General features: G+C 40.5%; 2 protein-coding genes across 16 annotated transcripts in view; both read left to right on the top strand.

Annotated features, from left to right (window-relative positions):
* The window catches only part of tjp1a (tight junction protein 1a), a 99,036-nt gene extending 89,061 nt beyond the window's left edge, over positions 1–9,975 (top strand). For 8 of the 14 annotated variants that reach the window (XM_023276697.3, XM_023276698.3, XM_023276704.3 and 5 more), the window contains 5 exons: positions 117–376; positions 2,020–2,174; positions 2,258–2,478; positions 3,630–3,773; positions 8,191–9,975. In XM_023276697.3, the coding sequence (XP_023132465.1) occupies positions 117–376; positions 2,020–2,174; positions 2,258–2,478; positions 3,630–3,773; positions 8,191–8,285 (875 nt within the window). In that variant the 3' untranslated portion in view covers positions 8,286–9,975. The remainder of the gene's footprint in view (positions 1–116; positions 377–2,019; positions 2,175–2,257; positions 2,479–3,629; positions 3,774–8,190) is intronic. The other 6 variants (XM_023276702.3, XM_023276709.3, XM_023276707.3 and 3 more) reach the window with 2 other exon arrangements.
* Positions 9,976–11,169: 1,194 nt separating this feature from the next.
* The window catches only part of fam189a1 (family with sequence similarity 189 member A1), a 100,197-nt gene continuing 91,457 nt past the window's right edge, over positions 11,170–19,909 (top strand). The window contains exon 1 of one of the 2 annotated variants that reach the window (XM_055011105.1): positions 11,170–12,306. In XM_055011105.1, the coding sequence (XP_054867080.1) occupies positions 12,058–12,306 (249 nt within the window). In that variant the 5' untranslated portion in view covers positions 11,170–12,057. The remainder of the gene's footprint in view (positions 12,307–19,909) is intronic. The other variant, XM_055011109.1, reaches the window with a different exon arrangement.

Here is a 19,909-nt window from a genome sequence, read left to right as displayed (position 1 = left end):
ACTGCATGCTGTGTTTTTCAAAATGTACAGAATTTCAACCAAGTCAAAGCATACAGGCCCACCACAGCTCTGTGACACTCACTGTTTTCTGGCTGATTTCCATGGTTTTTCCACAGCCAAGCCTTCTGCCCGAGAGGACACAGTCCAGACCAACTTTCTGCCTCACAAGAGTTTCCCTGAGAAGTCTCCAGTTAATGGCACTAGTGAGCAGCCTCCGAAGTCGGTCACTAACACTGGGGCTCCACCAACATCCAGCTACAACCGCTACGTGCCCAAACCCTACACCACCTCTGCCAGGCCTTTTGCACGCATGTTTGACAGTCCTAAATTCAACCATAACCTTCTGCCCAACGACAAGCCTGACACTGCCCCAAAGGTAAGCAGATTTGGCCAGAGGTTTTGCAACAACGTGTGTCAAATGTATAATTTTACAAGGGGTTGCTGCACTGTTTACAATTCATTATGCTACTGATATGTCTCTCTGCAGTATACACTGTGTATTTACACTTTTTTTATAGTTTGGTTACAGGTTTTTCTGAAGTCGAGTTCACTTTTTCAAAACACTTTGTAATTCCACATTAATCAGAGTATACTGACCCAATATCAGTTATGCAAGGGATAATATCTGACAAGTTATATGTATTGATTGTAATAACTTTGAGTTCATTATTATGTTTATACTATAGCCACTTGCCAACAAAATCCTGTATGTAATAAAATGAAGATTATCAGTCAATAATTTACATATATAGCAAATTCTGAGTATCATACAGTTTAGTTTGTCACTAAACCTCAACATTACAGTTGTTTGCATTGCTAATCATCATCAACCTCATAGTTTTAAACATCTTACATGTTTTAAAGGATATGTTAATACTCGATTTCTTAGAGAGAATTATTTAAAGTGTCTGTTCAGTGGCGATAACATTCCACTGCCTTTCTCTCCACCCTCTGTCACAGACACTTTGCCCTTGCTGTCTCTCTTACCCTGACCTGTGACTACACCATGACTCTTTATTATGTGTGTGTTGTGTCGCATTTACCCTCCAGTCATCTCTCTTTTGCCCTACAGCTGCCACTCAGACTCCGGTTGCATTTTCAGCACAGCTGAAGTTCTCTTTCATCTGACCTTTTGTTGATTTGGGTTTCCAGATTCATTCAAATACATTTGAAAATAAATTTATCTGCTTCTTACTGTGGAGATATTTATCCTGTGTTTAATAACTTTTGTTCCAAGCTCTGTAAGTAAGCTAAAGCCCTTGACCTGCAGTTTGAAACTGGCACTTTTATTTAGAGCTGAAAACAACACATACATCATAGGTGTCTTTTATAGTGTCCAGTTACTGAAAGATAATCAACACTTTCAACTCAGTCAGAAATTACAATTTCCAGTGGCCCGTGTTTCAGTCTTATGCAGCCCGTCTCTTGTTTATTCCATTTACAGTTTCATCTTTTACCCTTCAGCCATTATTGCTAGTTGTGTTAAACTCAACTCAGGAGTCTCTGTCTTGATCAGTTCCAACAGACTTATTAAAAAATTCTCAAAGCCTGACAACAAACATCCATATTCACAGCTCCATCAGCATGTCCAGTTTAAGTATGTGATCTTTACTAACATTTGCATGTCTGACAAATCATTAAAGTTGCTGTGTTGGTCTGAAATGAATTTATTAATATGACTTAAAAGGCAACTTTCAGTCATGAAATCATTTATGAGATGTGTTATTGCAAGTCTAATTTAGAATTATTAGTATTTGTTATACAATAGGATATAGGAAAACTGGACTGTTTCTAATGGAAATCACACGTATACATAATATCAGTTTATTGTATTGCACAGTAAAGGCAAAAATACCAAAACAGTCAGACCGGTCATGGTGACTATGACAGTAACAATCCCACTTCCAGTACAGGTGGAAAGTCAAAGGTCGAATTAGGTCAAAGCAGTTCCTTGTTGCTGAAATGCGTAAGTAAATACAATACTACATATAACAGTTAAATCTCCTGTGTTTGGAACAGGGTCGAAGCTCCAGTCCAGTAAAGCCTCAGATACCTGCACAGCCCCAGAATGCAGACCATGACAGTGGCCTGGACACTTTCACTCGCACTATGGACCACCGCTCCAAATACCAGCATAACAACGTCAACGCCGTGCCCAAGGCCATCCCAGTGAGGTAACCGACTCAGTCTGAGTGGAGATTAAATCAGAAGTATTCTGCTGAATATGAATGTCACAGGCAAGGTGTCTGTCTCTTAGCCCCAGTGCCCTGGATGATGACGACGATGAAGACGAGGGCCACACTGTGGTTGCAACAGCTCGCGGTATCTTCAACTGTAACGGTGGTGTTCTGAGCTCCATTGAGACAGGTGTCAGCATAATTATCCCGCAGGGTGCCATCCCTGACGGTGTTGAGCAGGAGATCTACTTCAAGGTCTGTCGAGACAACAGCATCCTGCCGCCGCTCGACAAAGAGAAAGGTAACGTATCAAAGACGGACAGATGTAGAATGCCAGGGGGTTTTCTTAATTCACATCTGAATTATTAGACTTTCATGCAGCTGCCCTAAATACCATTTAGTATTTAGTCATTGTATTACGTTTTAATTGTGCACGTTGTCCTTTGGGGAAAATATGCCACTGAAGACAGGATCACTTATTTACTGATGTGCTTGTCGGATAAAACAGAGATTAATTAAGGGGTCTTTTAATTATATTTCTGTAATTTTGACAAATAGCGACATGAAAGCAATATGACACTGTCGTGATTGCTCATAGTAATGCACCTCCAGAGAGTTGTCACCTGAAAGTGCAGCTGCTCGTGGCTTTTCCAGAGCGTTACGGTATAGTGAGTTTTTTACTCAGTAATCAGCAGCAGCTGCTTTCAGCAAACCAACTGTAAAACCCAACTGCATGCTACCGGCTCAGCACCAAACTACAAACAGACTAACCGCTAAACATGATGTAAAATTTAGCAGCTAAAGAACCAGATATTTCCCTCAGGAGTTGGAGAGACCAAAAACAACAAAAAAGAGAGTAAATAATACTCACATTTGCTAGGTGGGTGTGAGTCAGAAACAAATGTATGATAATTTTGCAACTTGAAAGATGATGATATGTAAATGTTGAATCCCCCAATGCAAAATCAGCTGTTGCCACTGTAACGGTCTATGTATTTATCTGTTCTTCAAAACTGCTGCTTTTTGGGATGTGAATGTTCAACTAGTCAGGAAAAGCATGATATGTGATATTAATCAGTGAAAGCAGTTTGTTTTATTTTAGTTTAATTGTCTATATAAATATTGTTACTTCATCACAGGACAAATGCACAGCTGTCATGTAGGTTATATATACATCCTGTTTGTCGCATTTTCAGAAATCGTTTTTATATTAATGTCTTCATTAGTTAAATTCAGTTTATCCTGCACTGTGTAGTCCGTTTTCAGTGCTCTTGCTGTATGAAAAATATGAAGATACAGGCATCTTAAAGTATAGATGCACTGACATAACTCTGTATTTTTCAAGCATGGATGGACACACAAAGGATGTTTTTCTCGATTTAAAAAAAATAAATAAAAATCACAAACCAACCTGAAATTCTAAATAACCATGTTCTGTGTTTGTGTTTACAGGAGAGACTCTGCTCAGCCCTCTGGTGATGTGTGGACCTCATGGCCTCAAGTTTTTGAAGCCTGTGGAGCTGCGCTTACCTCACTGTGCGTCAATGACCCCTGATGGTTGGTCTTTTGCTCTAAAATCCTCCGACTCCTCGTCGGGTATGCTGTGCTCTCTCTGTTCTTCCGGGGTCGTTTGGGCTGGCTGTGTGACAAATTGAGGGTTTTGGGTCACTGTTTAATCAGCTTTTACCCCTGGTTTTGGTTCTCTTTTCTACCAAAAATCAACACAAATGAATTGAACTAGAGTATGTATTCACTCTCTCAATGCCTGAGAATCAATCTAGGGGGAAAATCTGCTTTTTTTTTTCTTTTCTTTTTTAGATTTATGGCTTTGGGTTGATTCATTTTCATCATTTATACCGGCTAACTCACACACACATTCTCTCATTTGCTGTATCACTGGTGTTCTTTATCTGAGGTTTATTCGTTTAACCTGCTAAAATTGCAGCATCTTTCTCTTGTTTCTCTTGAGTCATCTTAACTAATGTCTGTCATTTTATTTAACATGCATGCACTGAATGCTTGACCGTACAATAATTGAATTTCATCGGGTACAATCATAATGCATGCTTCTCTGCTCAGAATGATTTTTCTCACATAGCCACCCAAATTCTGACCTGAAGAACAAACAGCTTTTACAGATCTTCTGGAAATTGGGGCACTGTCATAACCAATAATGCCCATCGTTATCCTTCCTAAAATTCAAAAGTTACACAAAGACATCTTGTTATCATTTCAAAATGTAGCACTCTAAATTTAGCCTCTATCTTCCAAAGTAGTCTTATTTGAAAGCAGCTCTCAGGTGGCAGGAAAATTAGTTTGGTCATCAATTAGTTTTTCAGACTTACCTCAAGTTGTTTGCAAAACAGATTCTGATTGTTGGAAATTGGATCAGTGAGAGGCAGGAAAGTAGAAGGATGCAAATAGATACAACACTCACAGCCTCCTTGGCTGCAAGATGAGGAGCTGCAGTTGAGGAATTTTCTTAAAATAACTAAGTCTTAATTTAGATCATTACAATTAACCATGAGCTTCCCAGTTGTGGCCATATAAACCTCAAAACATTGTCGTATCTGTGCTTGAGTGATATAACAGCTGCAGTAGAAAAGATTTAAGGTGGCTTACCACCTAATGCATATGACATTTTGAAATTTCAAGTAAAACTACAAAGCAGACTACTGTTAAATTCTGACAGCCATGTTTTATATTAAGCATTTAAACTGATCACTCATGCATATAGGCCACAAAAGAGATTAATGGAGAATCATGCACATATCATTTTGAAGAAAATTAAAGCCAAGATAGACGACTTCAAACAAGTCTTTATTAAATCTATAATTTAACTGAGCTACTTCGCTATTTTCAGTCTGACAAAGACTTGAGGCTTAAATAAAAGTTGAAATTCTACAAAGAAGAAGATGAACAAAACAAAACTGAAGAAAGCAATTAATTTTTCCTTTCCTTAATGCTGCCCTTCTCGTACACTGTCTTCAAAAACAGTGGTAATTTTGGCAGTGGTCAGGATTAGCTGTTAATTAGCCTCATTTTAAGGATGAGACTTGGAGGGCTGAATGAGATGTCAGCTCACTCTGTTGTCCTGCTGAATTGTGGGAGGATTATCGGGCTGTGTCGTAATCCTCTTATTGTAAAGCAAGGCCACTCTCTGGCCTCCTCCTGTCCCTTTCTGTGGTTTTCTTCTCACTTTGCTTCCCTGCTTCTCTTTTGTACTCTGTGCAAGTCTCTGCATCTTGCTGCCTCTCTTATATCTTCACTCTGTTATTCTCCTGTTCACAGTGATCTCACTGTGTAACTTAAATACTTAAATCAGAACCAGTGTGATACAGTTTAGCTCTGTAAAAAGAGCTGATATCTGTTAAAGAACAGAATTAAATTTGAAATTCAAATGAAACTACTTAAAATGAAAGACGCTGATGTCAAATTATGGAGTATTTCACCATACAGGCCTTCATCAGAGCTTGTCCACCTCTGATATGTAATGTTTAAAGGTACACTGTAGAGCTACTGACCACAACTGAAGCCATTACATAGCGTTTGATATGAGACGTCCTTGTTGTGTTGTGTTTTTATCTCATGTCTTACTGGCACACATGTAAGGACACTCATACATAAACATACAAACAAATAATTTGATGTTTGTTGTTACATTTGTACATTTTACTTCTTGAAAATAGACCAGGGCTGAAACATTAACATGTTAGTTAATTAGTCAGAATATTTTGATACTTTCATTGTCATTTCTTAAGTGTAAATGCTAAATGTTCTGTGATTTCAGCTTCTTAGATGTAAAAATTGCTACTTTCCTATGTTTTAGAAATTCCAAAAAATGTCTGAAAAACCCAACATGGTAAATATAGATCCAAATTTCGACCAAATGTTTGAGCAACACCTTGACAAAAAATGACGTCCGATTTCTCCCTTAACTTTTTTAAAAGAACAAGTGCTGAACAATAATATCCTTTGACTTCCATCTAAATTTCTGAAAACCTGACCTGGGACCTGTGCCAAGGAAATTCCCATTTATTTTTTTAAGGTGTTGGCTTGCAGGCTTGCATCAAAGGAGGAAGGAGAACACGACACGCTCATAACTCAGATGCAGTTTTTTATTTTATGTTTAAAAGATCTGCTGCTGTTTAGTGGCTAATATGAAATATATTTTGTTCATTGTCAAGAATGACTAGCATGCAGTTCTTTATTCAGGCCAACTCAAGCTTTCCAATTCCACAAAGATACACGTGACGTATATTTCGGCATCCAACCAAGTCCCTAAGCCGTCTGTATGGAGCATCCTCCTGAAGCCCAACATTTGTAACCGACTGCATGCACCAGAAAACCAAGTGGTGCTTAAAATAAATGTGTTTTTTTTTATTTTAAGCACCACTTGAATTGGTATGAGGAGAGATTGTACGAAGACAATCATCTGCCATTCACACCTTCATAGTTCATCATTAACAGAGCTGTAATTGAAACAGTCGCTGCCGGACTTTGGATGAGCTCTGATTCGTACATGCCTTCCATCAATGGAGCCAAATATCCTGTGCCTGTTTGTATCCTCCATGCCGAGCACAGTTCAGGATTAATCACTGATATTTTGCTACAGCCCAGTTTGTAAGCAGCAAACTGATGCACCCATACATACAAAATGAATTGGCCATTAGTGTCAAGGCTTCATTTACTCTATGTGTGAAGGAAAATAGTAATATTATAGTGTACTTCAGTAGCCTGAAATACACGTGGAGTTTCAACAGTTACTTCATTAAACATTTGTCAATTTTCAATTCATCGCCAGCCATTTTGTTGATTGATTAATGCATTTCTAATCTCAGGGTTTTGTAAACACTGATTGGCATTTTTCACAATTTCCTCCTTCTGTTATGGACCAAACAACTGATCAAATCATCAAAAAAACAAAAAAAAAGATTATGAAACAATGAAAATAAATTTTAGTTGCAGCCCTGCAGTAATGTGAGTCGAACGTGAGATTCTTAATCAACACTTCCAGAAGGCAGTGTGACAAAACATGCATGTTTACAGCTTCAGACTGTGTTGTTTTTCCTGCTATTTGACGCACCTGAACCAAGGACAGTCTTTCCTCTCCACAGCTAATTGCTGTTTTACTTGAGTGTTAAACCTTCACAGTGGGGGATCATTTATGTGCAGAATTTGACAGTAGGAAGCTGTTTTTACATTCACCTGCTGAAAGAGGAAAGTGTCGGAATTGTATGTTTGTGCAGGATTTTCTGACACTCTTTAAACGCCAACACTGGTCCAGTATGCAAGTTTGAGCTGGAAATGTAAAAGCTGTCACACTAGTATAGTAGGAACAAATAGATATTTTAATCAGCAGTTAGTCTTTTAAAATGAACAATACTTGTACATCAGTAGATAAGAACAAGTAGATATAGTTTTCATTTTTTACCACCTTTTTGTTAACAAACTGTCAGAAGTGATTAAGCAGAAGATTTTTACAACATTCGATTCAAAGAACACCTGTCAGTATCAGTGAGGAGGCTGCATATCTACTGTCCTGCAGTTAGTTGGTTCTGTATCGATGGACCTCCACCCAGCTGGCTCTCCTTCTTCTGATTGATTACTGGAACTTTCCTCTTGGCACAGACCCGTTTGTTTATTATTGCAATTAAACTCAGACCTCACAGTGACTGAGGTTTAATTTGCAGTCGACAAGGGGCTGGGGACATTCAATAAAAGTATGAAATAGCTTTTACTAGTCTGCTATGTTACTGCACTTGGATATAGGACACCAACATGCACTTAACATGGCCTGCGGACAATAGATAAAATCAAGTTCTGCCATCAGTTTTCTGTTTTAAAAGGAGACCTGTAGTTCAAGACTTTGTTATAGAAATGATTTTGTGGTACAAAGAGAAGTTGGCAAATGAATGGAGCTTATGAAAAGCGTTACAGCATAATTTGACATAAAAGGCAGCTGTTATCACTCACCATCCTCCCCCTTTGTGTCCTTTTTTTCCCCCCTCAGGTGACCCAAAAAGCTGGCAGAACAAGTCTCTCCCTGGAGACCCCAACTACCTGGTGGGAGCCAACTGTGTTTCTGTGCTCATTGACCACTTTTAAGGATGGAGAAGGAGGCGTGATGTTACTGAATGTGGAACCGTGGGGGATAAAAATGAAGAAGATGGACACACACACAAACACACACACACACACTGTACATATGCTGACAGACGCACTCCAGACATACAAACAACGCAGCACATAATGGAGTATGAAGAAGACCCTGTTGGTGGTGTTTGCGGCACCCATGGATGAAGATGAGACACTGATGATCGTTACAAAGCTGTTGTTTAAACTCAATTAGAAGTTTTGATGTGAAATGAAACCTTTAATGCATGCCCCATGTCACTGAGAATCGACATTATATATAAGGCAATGTTTAATGTGATTTTTACATAAATATAGTTGGTTGGATGGCGTTTTGAGGCAGCATACATGCTTCAAAAAAAATCTGTCAGTATATTTATGCTATATATGCATACAGTATATATAGTAGTATAAAGAAGATTTACTAAAAAATTTACTCATGAATTCAATTATCAGTTTTTTTTCAGTTCAGGGGACTGAATATGAATAAATATCGCCACTTTTTTATTTTTTTATTTTTCCACATCGGGAATTTTTATTGAAGGTTTCACACAGGTGGTGACATTTGCACTTATCTGTTGAAGGAGTTGACAAAACATGAAGCTGGATACGAACCCAAGCAGCAGCAGCAGCACACTTCTAGAGACGTTCTTCCTTCGCTCCTTCCTTCGTTCTTCCTCCAGTAAAACCTTGTAGCTTGCTTTCTTATCGAGTACCACGTCTCTCCTTCCAGCCTGAGGGAGATCTATGCATGTTCTTTACTCAGGTCCAGTAGCCTCCTCAGTTCCTTCCTCCCTCCCCTAACATCTAATCCTCTTTCTGTCTTTCCTCTTCTCCTTTTTCTGTCTTTTTTCCTCTCTGTGCACTCTTGCACTCACAAATAAGCAGTGATGCCTTATCTGCAGATTATTCACTTTTCATTAAGAGAAAAAAGATAAGTTATGATAAATTATGGTATAATGTCATTTGTTTTGCCATTTTTTTGTGAACCCACTGTATAAATGAACTTGGGTTTAGCACACAGTAACGGTTGATAAAAGATAACAAAGGTATGCTCTTCTTTTATCTGCTATGCATTACTTAAAAAACAAAACAACAGAGAAGAAGTGGCTGTAAATAAAGCTAGCAGATTGCCTTGTTTCTTTTGTTTGTAAATGAACTTTTTGTATGTCTTTCTTTTTTGTATAAAACTTAGAGAAAACCTGTTTTAAAAAGCGGAAGAAAATGGACGTGGTTTTCTTTGTATTCTGGATATACCCTCGAGCCTTGGAATTGTAACCTGACAATAACACATGACACCTTTTCTACCAATATATTGACACTTATGTTACACTCGCAAAAAGCTCTCTTTACAGCCATGTAAGGATCAGGAACGTACTCGGGCTAAAACTGCATTTAAAACATGTTCTTTTCAAAGGGTGTGCTCTCAAAGTGTCCCCCTCACTGATTTGTGATACTGGATGCTATATTGTGTGCCCTTAAATGTATTTTTGTACTAATAGACAATATATTATGTATGGCACACCAGTACTGTTTTATTTTTAGATATAACACGGCTTTAATTGGATATTAGCTCTTCACGTGTGGCTGACTTTTTTTCTCCTCTGCAACACAATTTTAAGTATACCACTGTATTAATAAATAAAATCATTTTTAAAGTAAAGTGTTTGGGTTTTGTTTTTTTAAACTACAAAGCAAACTTGGATCCCCCCCCCAAAAAAGAGCAGTTTTAGCTGCGATTGAAGCTTTTTTTTTTCCCCCTTTCTGCTGTTCACATCCTCTGTTGGACTTCTGTTGCATAATTTTGACTAAAAATGTCAGAAAATAATGAAAAATAATTGGATTTGCTTGAGCAATCTTCAAACTATTTTCTCTTTTTAAAAAAAGAGGCCAAAACTTCAATTTTCCTTTGCACAATAAAGAGAAAAACCGAAATTACCACATATGAGGAGGAATTTTGTGCAGTTTTTTAAGAACTTAAATTACAGCACATTCATTTTGAGTTGAACTCATCAGCTAGTTTTTGTTTTAGCTCTACTTCTATCCCTTCTGCATTGATATTCCATCCCCTGCATCACAGCTAGGTGGCGCAGGAGAGCTGTGAATGAATCTGCTGCACAAGGTCAGAAATGACTGAAGACCTTCAGCTGTGATTTTTATGTGACCAACTCAAGAAGAAACAGGACATGTAGGAGGATCAAAGAGGTAAATATTTCAGTTCTTCCTGTTCATTTACGGGATCTGGAAGGTTTTGCTGCTGCATCTGTAACGTGCAGTTAATTTGAGATGGAATAAAACTTCAGTCACTGATTAATGAAAAATTATGCCAATGTGATGATTAGAAACTGAAAAATTCCCTCTTTTAATAATAAAAATGGCCCCTTTCTTAATTTAACTCTCGTAGAAAAGAAACCACCTTGTCCATAATCTTACTTTGATTGTTTTAAATGAGTCAAACTTTGCACTAAAGCTCAAAGGAAAAGCTTTCAGGCTCATCTTCAGCCACTAATTATTTAATAAGACACAGCAGGTCGGACTCCTTGCAGCTCTTTGGGCCAAATCCTGCCCAGCTGTGCCGCATTTTCTACCTGCCAGGGCTGTTTACCTGGAGCCTGCGTGATGAAGGACAATACCGAGACAAATGACAATGCAGCTGAGGCGCTGCGGCTGGAGCTGATGTTGATCTGCAGCCACTTTGGACTTCAGGTTTAATATTTTTAGTGTATTTTTCTTGGGGTTGCATAATGAAAATCTACCAAAGCTGCAGGTTTTTCATGCGCAAAAATGAACTTGATTCGTTAATATGATGATCTTCGCCTGGAGATCAGGTTCCCACCACGTTTCTACATCAGCAGCAAATCACAGGGAGTTTTTTTTTTTTTTTTTTTTTTTTTTTTTGATGTTTCCTCCCTGATAGTAGGCTGGATAGAGAGCACACCTCCCCTCCTTCACCATCATCATCGTAGTAAAAACAGACTCCGCGCAGCTCGCCGCCATGAAGACGCACAGAGTGGCACATCTCCAACACGCAGTGTGCCTCTCCTGTCCTGGCTGCTAGATTTGCTGTCGTCTGTGAAAACCTCGGTTGGTGCTTCACACACAGAGACGTGAAGGAGAAGCGCTGCTCGCTCAGACCTGCGGGGTGTCCAAACATCAAAAAGACGAACACAATCCTGCTTTTTTTTTTTTTTTTTTTTACGCATTTAGGCGTTTTTCTCTGCGTTTAATCTTCGAGGAGTGCGTTTTCTCTTTTGAAACACGCGTCTTATCCAGGCTCCATCTCTCTCTTTTGAGTACTTGGAGAGCCTGCAGAGGCGAGCATGACAGCATGACAATGGTGCAAGGCTGCTTGACAGCAGGATGATGCGTTTTGGGTTTTTCCTCATTGCGTTTTGACTTTTGAGGAATGGGCTCTTCGCCGGAGCAGTTACCGAGAACTCCTGCGGTTTATTTTGCGTATTTGAACAGATTCCTACTTCTCCGTGTGTGTGTTATGTTCAGCATCTGGTGCCTCGTCCAGTCCGCTCTTTTCTCACCTTTCTCCTCCCATCAGCCGCAGCGCGTCTCTAATTGGAGCGACTCCGAGCATCTTAATTAATGGCGATCTTCCACATCGGACACTGACCCTCAGTTCCAGCGTTTCTCGACTCGCTGCAGGCGGAAAACACGACGCTTCTTTCCGTTGTTGGACCTAATTGGACTTATTCGCTTCACCTGCAGTCGTCTAAGCTATTTTCTAGTGACTATGCCGGTGAACGCGCTGCCCCGCGGCGGCAGCAGTGGCTTCGGCGGCCCGGGATCCCTGAGCCCGGCGTCGCTGTCCCGGAGCCTGTCACGGCTGAGGGAGTTCCGGACCCGGACGAGGATCATGCTGGCTCTGGGGGTCTCTCAGATGGTCCTGGGGAGCCTCATCCTGGCGGTCAGCTTCGCGGCTCTGGCCCTCACCACATCACCCAGAGTCCGGCACTCCTGCCCCTTCTGGGCAGGTTTCTCTGTGAGTAGGACCCTTACGCAATGTGGCTTTTAGGGGGGGTGTGAGTTAATTATGATGCAATTTCTCCTAAGATGTAGTGGCTTAACACTAACATCATGATGCAACTGAGACCCTAACAGCAAGATGGTTGTGTTTTCCAAAGCATCCAAGAGCAAAAATGTTGAAAAAAAATATGATAGTCCTGTTGCTTTAGAGTAGAAATGTGGTTTCTGGATGAAATGTGGAGGATGGAAGTAGTACTGAGGATGTAGAGCCACACAGAGAGAGTACCTTCCTTGTGTATGTACAGTAGGATACATTTGGGAGAATTGTCACCGAGCTGTTGGTGTGTGTGAAATTTTCATGTTGGTTTCTGTAAATATTTATGAACTTTCCTGATTTCCTGCCAGATACTGTGAGCAGAGCTGCATCATTAATTATAGAGGCGGTGGGGGCAGAGTGCAGGGGTGAGGGGAGGTCTGTGGCAGGGTGGCCATCTGTGGGTGGGTGTGTGAGACAGAGAGAGCATGTGTTGGTGCTGTATATGTGTGGGAGTGTATAGTTACAGGGGGAATTGAAGAGGAGCTGCAGGAGTCAGAGGTCAATGCACATTCTCCATCGGTGCCTGGAGCTGATTGGTAGAACCTCCTAGCAGAAGATGTCACAGGTCTGTGGGCCTGTTGTACAGCATCTTGCTTTGTGTTGTCTTCGCCTGCCCAAACCTGAAGCATCTTTGTGTCCGGACACACAGGGAAAACATTCACACATTCTCAGTCCTCACGTCTCAGGTTTTTATTCTAATCACCCAACCAGATGAAGAAGAAGAAGCACAGTTTGGGGGAAAAAAGAAAAGTTAAAAAATTCATATAATGAGCATGAAATGGAGCTCCATTGTCAGTCTCAGCATACTGGTATAACAAACGAGCCTTTTATCTTCAGTGAAACCTGCAAACCTGCTTGTTAACTAATGGTAACATGGGCTCACTAAACACTCCGCAGAAGAGACTAGGTTTGTTAATTATGCCAACAGACTCTGTAAACTCTTTGAAGGAGATAAAGAGAAATAAATGCCTCCAACAAAACAAAGGTTTCTCCTCAGATACTCATGCCAAACTGTGATGTTAGATAAGTTCTAATCGAGATGCACTTCAGGGGAAGAAACTGATGTTAATGAGCAGAGATTTTTTTTAGTACCTTCTGGAGCTTTAGGCTGAGTCAGGTGCTGAAAACAAACCGCTCACCAGCAGCACAGAACCGCTGGTCACAGCGGCGCCAGAACTTAGATAATGTGATTGAGACCAGCTCCCCATCTGGAGACTGGAAGTGATTTGCCCACAAGCAATCAGACAGTGGAAGTCACTCGTTTGAAATATTTAGAGTGCTAAAATGCTCCCAAATCTACCCTGGAAGACTGAATATCTCCAAACTTCCCTCAAGGCTTTTGTTGACGATACATGTTCAAGTAAAAGATCTTTAACACCTTTGGTCAAGAGCAGATTTCATTAGAGATTTTTTCTCTATCACGACTTTTGTTTGGGTGAAGACGACAAATCAGCCACGTCTTAGTCAGGTGGAAGCTTCTTTTTTTTTTTGTTCTGCGATTTAATCTAATAAGACAAGTGCATTTGGATACAAAAGCTTGCTGCTTTAGGACTAATTTTAGAAGAGCAAAGTGGTGTTTCTCTTTGGCTCGAGAGTGCTGTGTGCGAGCAATTAATAGTCCTCATGGTGGAGAGCCGAATGTGTAGAATTAGAAAAGAGGCTGAAAATCTGTTACAAGCCTAGTTGAGGCCTGATTGGAGTTGAATTGTCTAAACGGGGCTCAGCAGACGATGAGAGTAAAGTGATAACTCAGCTTCTCCACAGCGCTCTTTTGTAGTTGGCGTTGAACCTTGAAGCCACGATGTTTAGCTTCTCTGCCACGATGGTGAACTGAGCTAATGAGGGAACGTGACAGCAAATCCTGGACCTGTGCACTCTTTTTTGTGTGTGCGTGCACTCTGTAGGTATCTGTGTGTTTTCACTGTGGGATGTCATTAAGTATCTCTGGGTGATGACTGGTGTTGTGGGATTTCATCTCAGTCGCAGCGAGAGAAGGCATAATCTTTGCTTCCTACACGGAGCAATCAGTGCTGAGCTTTGGCCTGGCCGTCCCTCCTCTTCCTACACACACAATGACACACACACACACACGCTCAGAAACATGAACACACATATGACATATCAGTGAATCCGTCTCCATCGTCCTGGTTTTCCACATTCTGGGCAAAAACAGCCCATCAAGCTTTGCTGCAGATATGGGTGCACTCACACTCACATACGCACAGTTGCCTAACCAATGGAGGCAAATCCGACAAATATCTTTCTCTCAGCCAACCCCGAGGCTTTTAATCATCCCACAACCCTCCTTTAGCTCCCTTAGCTCTGCAGACGAGCAGCCAGCCTCAGTCACCTCCCGTTGATGCAACAAAAGATGACGACTTGCGGCGCCGGCTCTGCGTCTGCGTGAGGCCGGATCGCTAGCGGGCCTACCTGTTGGCCCGTGATGCTCGCCGTCTTGCCAGGTTTGGTCAACAAATGGAAGTGACGTGGCCGAGCGAGCCAAAGGGCCGCCACAGCTGTCAGCGGCTGACAAGCAGAACAAATTACCGTCCACCTCGCGTCTCCTCGAGTTGAGTTTGGAGCTGATCCAAGTGTACAAACACACAATATACAACTTGCCTCTCTCACAGCCCAGAATAAAGACACTTCAAGCTAAATATGTGAATAAGTAAATCCATCTCAGGCACTTACTGCAGGTATCCCTTACAAATTGTGTATGTACTGCTGATATTTCCTCCACGCTGCTCTTGAGCTCCAGAGAAGGATTCACTTCTCTTTTTTTTTTCTTTCCTCCGCCGTGCTCCTGGTTGTGTGCAAGAAGAGAAGTGTTGATTTTTTTGTTTTGTTTTTTTTTGTAGATCCTCTCTAAAAGTAACACTTCAACATCCCAAATCTACAGACTGGGCCATAACAAAGACGGCTTTAGATGGTATTCTTGGTGTTTGTTGTGAGGCAGCTCTTTCTGCTGCATTTCCAGCACCGACCGTCAGCAAATTCTGCACTAATCTGCTCGAGTGTGTGAATGTGTGCGCCTGAACACAAGTGTTTCGTAGCGGATTGTTGTGTTGTAGGGGCTCTCTGTCTTTCTGTGTGTGGAAGCCCACGTTGGAGGAAATTTGGCAACATGAACGCCACATAATACCGGCCTGTCCTGCAGCTCTGTCTGTTGGTGGCTGATTCCGGTTTCCACTTCATTGCAGGCCAAAATATATACACAACTGTTGGATGGTAGGGATGCAGACTGCAGATATAAACGTGTGCATTTCATACTTCGTTCTTCTCTTTATCCGCTAACTCTGTCTTACTGTTTCTTAAAATCCCCTTCACCACGGAAAACAAACAACCAAAGGGTTAGCAACCTTCCAAACTGAAAAGTTTTACTGAAGGTTTGGACTGTGCAGTAAAGGAGCCCTGCTATTTTTTTTTTCCGCTGGATTAGCCATTTTTTTATCTTCAATTCAATTTTATTGATATAGCACCAATTACAGTTAAAACTGTCTCAAGACGCTTTACAGAACCCATATGCCTGAACTCCCAGAGCAAGCCAAAGAAAAAACCTGCCACTGTCGAGAAGCCGTGCTAACTGCTAAGCTAGCAGACCAGAGATAACGGGGTAAGTTAGAACTAAGTGCAAGACTTTGAATAATAGGTGCATGAAGAGAATAAGTGTATGCTGTGATTTAAAATATTAGCGTTGCACAAAGGGATTTGATGAATATCAAATTAGATAAGGTGCAAAATCTAGGATAGTCAGTAACACAACACAGTGCTAGAACAGGAAATGATGCAATACGCTCACAGTAACGCCAGACATATCTCATTGGTCACCTTCCTGCTTGCAAACATTCCACCGTTGGGACATCACTGCTGCTTCCTGGGCTTAGCACCACTCAAGATGACCAGGTTAAAGTAATACAAGTCAGATTTCTATCTTTGCCCCCATAAGGCAGAATGATAATGAGGTGCAGTCAGACCATTCTACACACAGAAGGGTGTATCTGTGTGAAACTAAGCTGCTACAGCTGCTATAGACTCCAGTTTTTATGACATTTCTATCTTGATTTTGAGTACAAAAAACAACCCAAAGCAGAATCTCTTTTTATTGAGCCTTTTTATGTATTTTGCAATCTTCAGACAGGAAAGAAAAAAGCAAAAAAAATGAAGCGTATCCAATCACAGTCAACCAAATCAAATGCTTGCATTCACTCCTTGTTTTCCTGAATGATCTGTGAGGTTGAGAGACCAGCAGTTCTCACAATAGACGAAGACAAAGACATAAAGTATTTGATTTGTTTCTGCTTTTTCTTTTTTTTTTTTTTGCGGCAAGCCAGTGTGAATCATCATTAATTACCTGGCGTGTCAGGCTTAGGCAGTATCCTGGCAACAGGTCTTAAGACACAAACACACACATGTGCACACACCTGCGCTCCCACATAGTCTGCAGTGTCGGTTTGGAAATGGTTGTGTACTTTGACGAAAAGTTTTTCTGTTGGTTGCGTGAGGATGAAGTGAATCTGGATGTGGTTGTCGTCAGGAACACTGATGCAGTCGTTTTTAAAAACTGCTTTGCTTTTGGTGCCGCTCAAAACTCTTTACATCAAAGTAGGCAGAGAAGAGAGGTGTAAGCGTTCCATTCAATCAGCCTTTCTTTGCCTTCAAAGCGAATATCTGTGCTTTCACCTCAGTGTCAAGCTAGTGAAGATTTTGTGAGCATTCTTGTAAGATCTCACAAAAGAGTGTACAAGAGTAATAATTTAAGGTCCGTTGTAACTCCTAATGTCAGCGTATAAGGTAATGCATGAAATAGCTTTACACTTATTTCAATGCTTTATATTTCTAAGCGTGTTACTGAACTTAAATGCCAATTTATTCCTATTCAGCCAAGTACTTCAGATCCATTTGGTGTCTCTGATAGAGCTTTGCCTTCCCCTCACCTTCTTTAGAATCTATTTTCTCTTCAGTCACTGGGAACGTTTAATTTGCTCTTGTAAAATAATTTGAGTGTGAGTTCTGGTTCAGGGAGCTGGGTAATGTATCGGAGCTGTGCTTAAATAGAAGCTGTCATAATCAGAAAAAAAACATTTTATTATTATTATCCATGAGGATGTCAGGTTTAGCATGCAGAGAATCGGTAAAGGATCAGTTCACACAAATTATAAAACATATTTTCCCACTTTCTTGTCGAATCTAGACATGCACAAAGTTTTGGTTTGATTTTGCCTGATCCTGAGATATCCACGTCTATGGTGATTTTTGTTGTTGTTGTAGTTAATTGTTAGATTATAAAAAAAATAAATTAAATCCATCTCTGGAAATAGTGTCTTACCAGCCATGTCTTTTTTTTCTCTTTAAGGTACATTTTTCAGGTATCACATCAGAAAAATCATAATGGAAAAGGTCAAAATGGGGAAAAAAAAGTCATCTCAGTGAGGTGAAAAAAATGTGCCCTTGATTGAGGTGGTTTTTGACTTTTTTGAAAAAGAGTGAATGTATAAAATAAAGTGGGTGATAGAAACATGTTTTTTTAAAAGAAGTTTTGATGTAGCAAACATTTAACATGACTGATGACCTCTTTGCTTTTTGTCTACTTTCTCAAAGACTGACAAGATCTCATAATTTTTTAAAGTTTTGTTTCTTTTGAAAGGTTGTTATTACTTAGCAAGCGACCAGTTTTGTCTCCAGCTTCTTCCGTCCTGTTTATATCTACACCCTGTACCCTGTATCGCTTTCTGACAACATTACACAGCCTAATTTATTTGCTCCAAAAAATAATGGAAACAAGCCAAATTCTCATATTCTTTGTTTAAATACTTTTGCAACATTTCAAGAATTTACTTTAAATTTGCTTGACAATTGTATGGAGACAGCGCTACAGAAAGTTGGCCAAATATAAACGTCTCATTATGTATTCTGTGTATTATCCGGAGTTAAAGGGACGCTGATTCTGTCTTTTCAATGCTGCAAACTCCACAAATTACCAAGAGGCGAGATATTATATACTGGAAACTAGAAAGTTTTTCTCCATGACGCGATATTTATGTCACAACTGTACGCTGTTATGAGTTTGTCAAACAGCCACAGTATCGTTTGATTCGCTCACAAAGCCGTCCTTCTGGGACTCGACACGGAGCTCCACTTTGTTGTTTTGATGCGGCCGTTTATTCCCAGCTGTCAATAGAGGACGTGGCTCTTCGGCCGCTCGCCTCATCTTGTCAGCTCAGATTAAATGGAGACTGTGGTCAGCACACGAGCTCCCAGACCAGACCACTCATGGCTGCTCCGCCCTGCTTTAAATCTCCTGTTGATCAGCTAATAAGATAAGATGGACCCCATCAATCATCTGACTTGCCTTTACTTTCATTCTCGCTCGAGCTGTTGGTGGTTTTTCAACATCTCTGCGGTGACCTCACTGCTGTGTTTAATGCGGCGTGGTGATGTCATGTAGTTTTTAGCGCTCGGTCCGTCCTGAGGTGTTGCTCAGACGCTGTAATTCACTTTCCTTCTGGACCTTTCCATAATAAGTAAGTAGGCACTCAGCCTGCTGCTGCTCATTACTCCGAGGACCCTCCAGTGAATCCACCCCCCACTCCAGTGCTACCAGTGAGCACCATAACGGTGGAGGGAACAGTGTGTCCTTGCTACCATCACACACACACATTCTAATATTTCAAGTTGTCAACTTTCATTGAATTCCATTTTTCATTACACGTGCAATCAGACTTTCTGCCTCATCTCCATGTTCCTCCGTTCTGACATTTTCAGGTTCATCACCAAGAACACAATGATCTGAGCATCTTTCTTTTGTTACACGTCGTCCCTTCTGTCATTCTTTTCTCTATCTCTCATATTTTGCCCAACGAAGCAAAGAAGCAAACTCGCAGAAAACCTGGCATTGTTCTACTTCTGGTTGCCAAAGCGGTCATCTGTGAAGTGGAAAGAAAAAAAAAGATGAATGTTGGGTTGTATTTCAGTGGGAGATCTGACAGTATTAATTGTTTCCACTGCTGCCCCGTGTTGTGTGTAATGACAAGTCCAAATAAAGGGAATTTTCCTTGTAACGTTTGGAACAAATCGTGCCGAGCTGGTGTCAGCCTGACTGACGATAAAAACCAGATCTTTCCTTCATTTCACTGAAACCACTGCACTGATGCAGAGGGAGTCTCAATGCAGAGGCTCTGGGAAGAAACACAGGGTTGGCCAAAAAAAAAAAAAAAAGAGAGAAAGAACCTGCGAATTACAGTGCTGACCAAAGTGGTGCAAATGTGCACTGCAGTTAGCTTACTGTGAGGTGTAGTTCTTATATTTATCTCTCGGTGTTATAGATAGAAGACAAAAATAGTCATATTAGATCTAACTAAGCATCCAAATCTCAAAAATAGTCAATTTATTGTAACATTGGAACAAAAAATAGACAACTTGTCACATTTAACAACCTCAAACCGTGTAACATTTGGCATTTTTGCTTGAAAAATGCCGTTTAATCATCAATTAATTATCAAATACGTGCAAATTACTTTTCTCC

Source organism: Amphiprion ocellaris, chromosome 1 (assembly GCF_022539595.1).
Source record: "Amphiprion ocellaris isolate individual 3 ecotype Okinawa chromosome 1, ASM2253959v1, whole genome shotgun sequence".
NCBI lineage: Eukaryota > Metazoa > Chordata > Actinopteri > Pomacentridae > Amphiprion > Amphiprion ocellaris.
The sequence above is the reverse complement of the archived record's forward strand: the minus strand, read 5'-3'. Positions and strand labels throughout refer to the sequence as shown.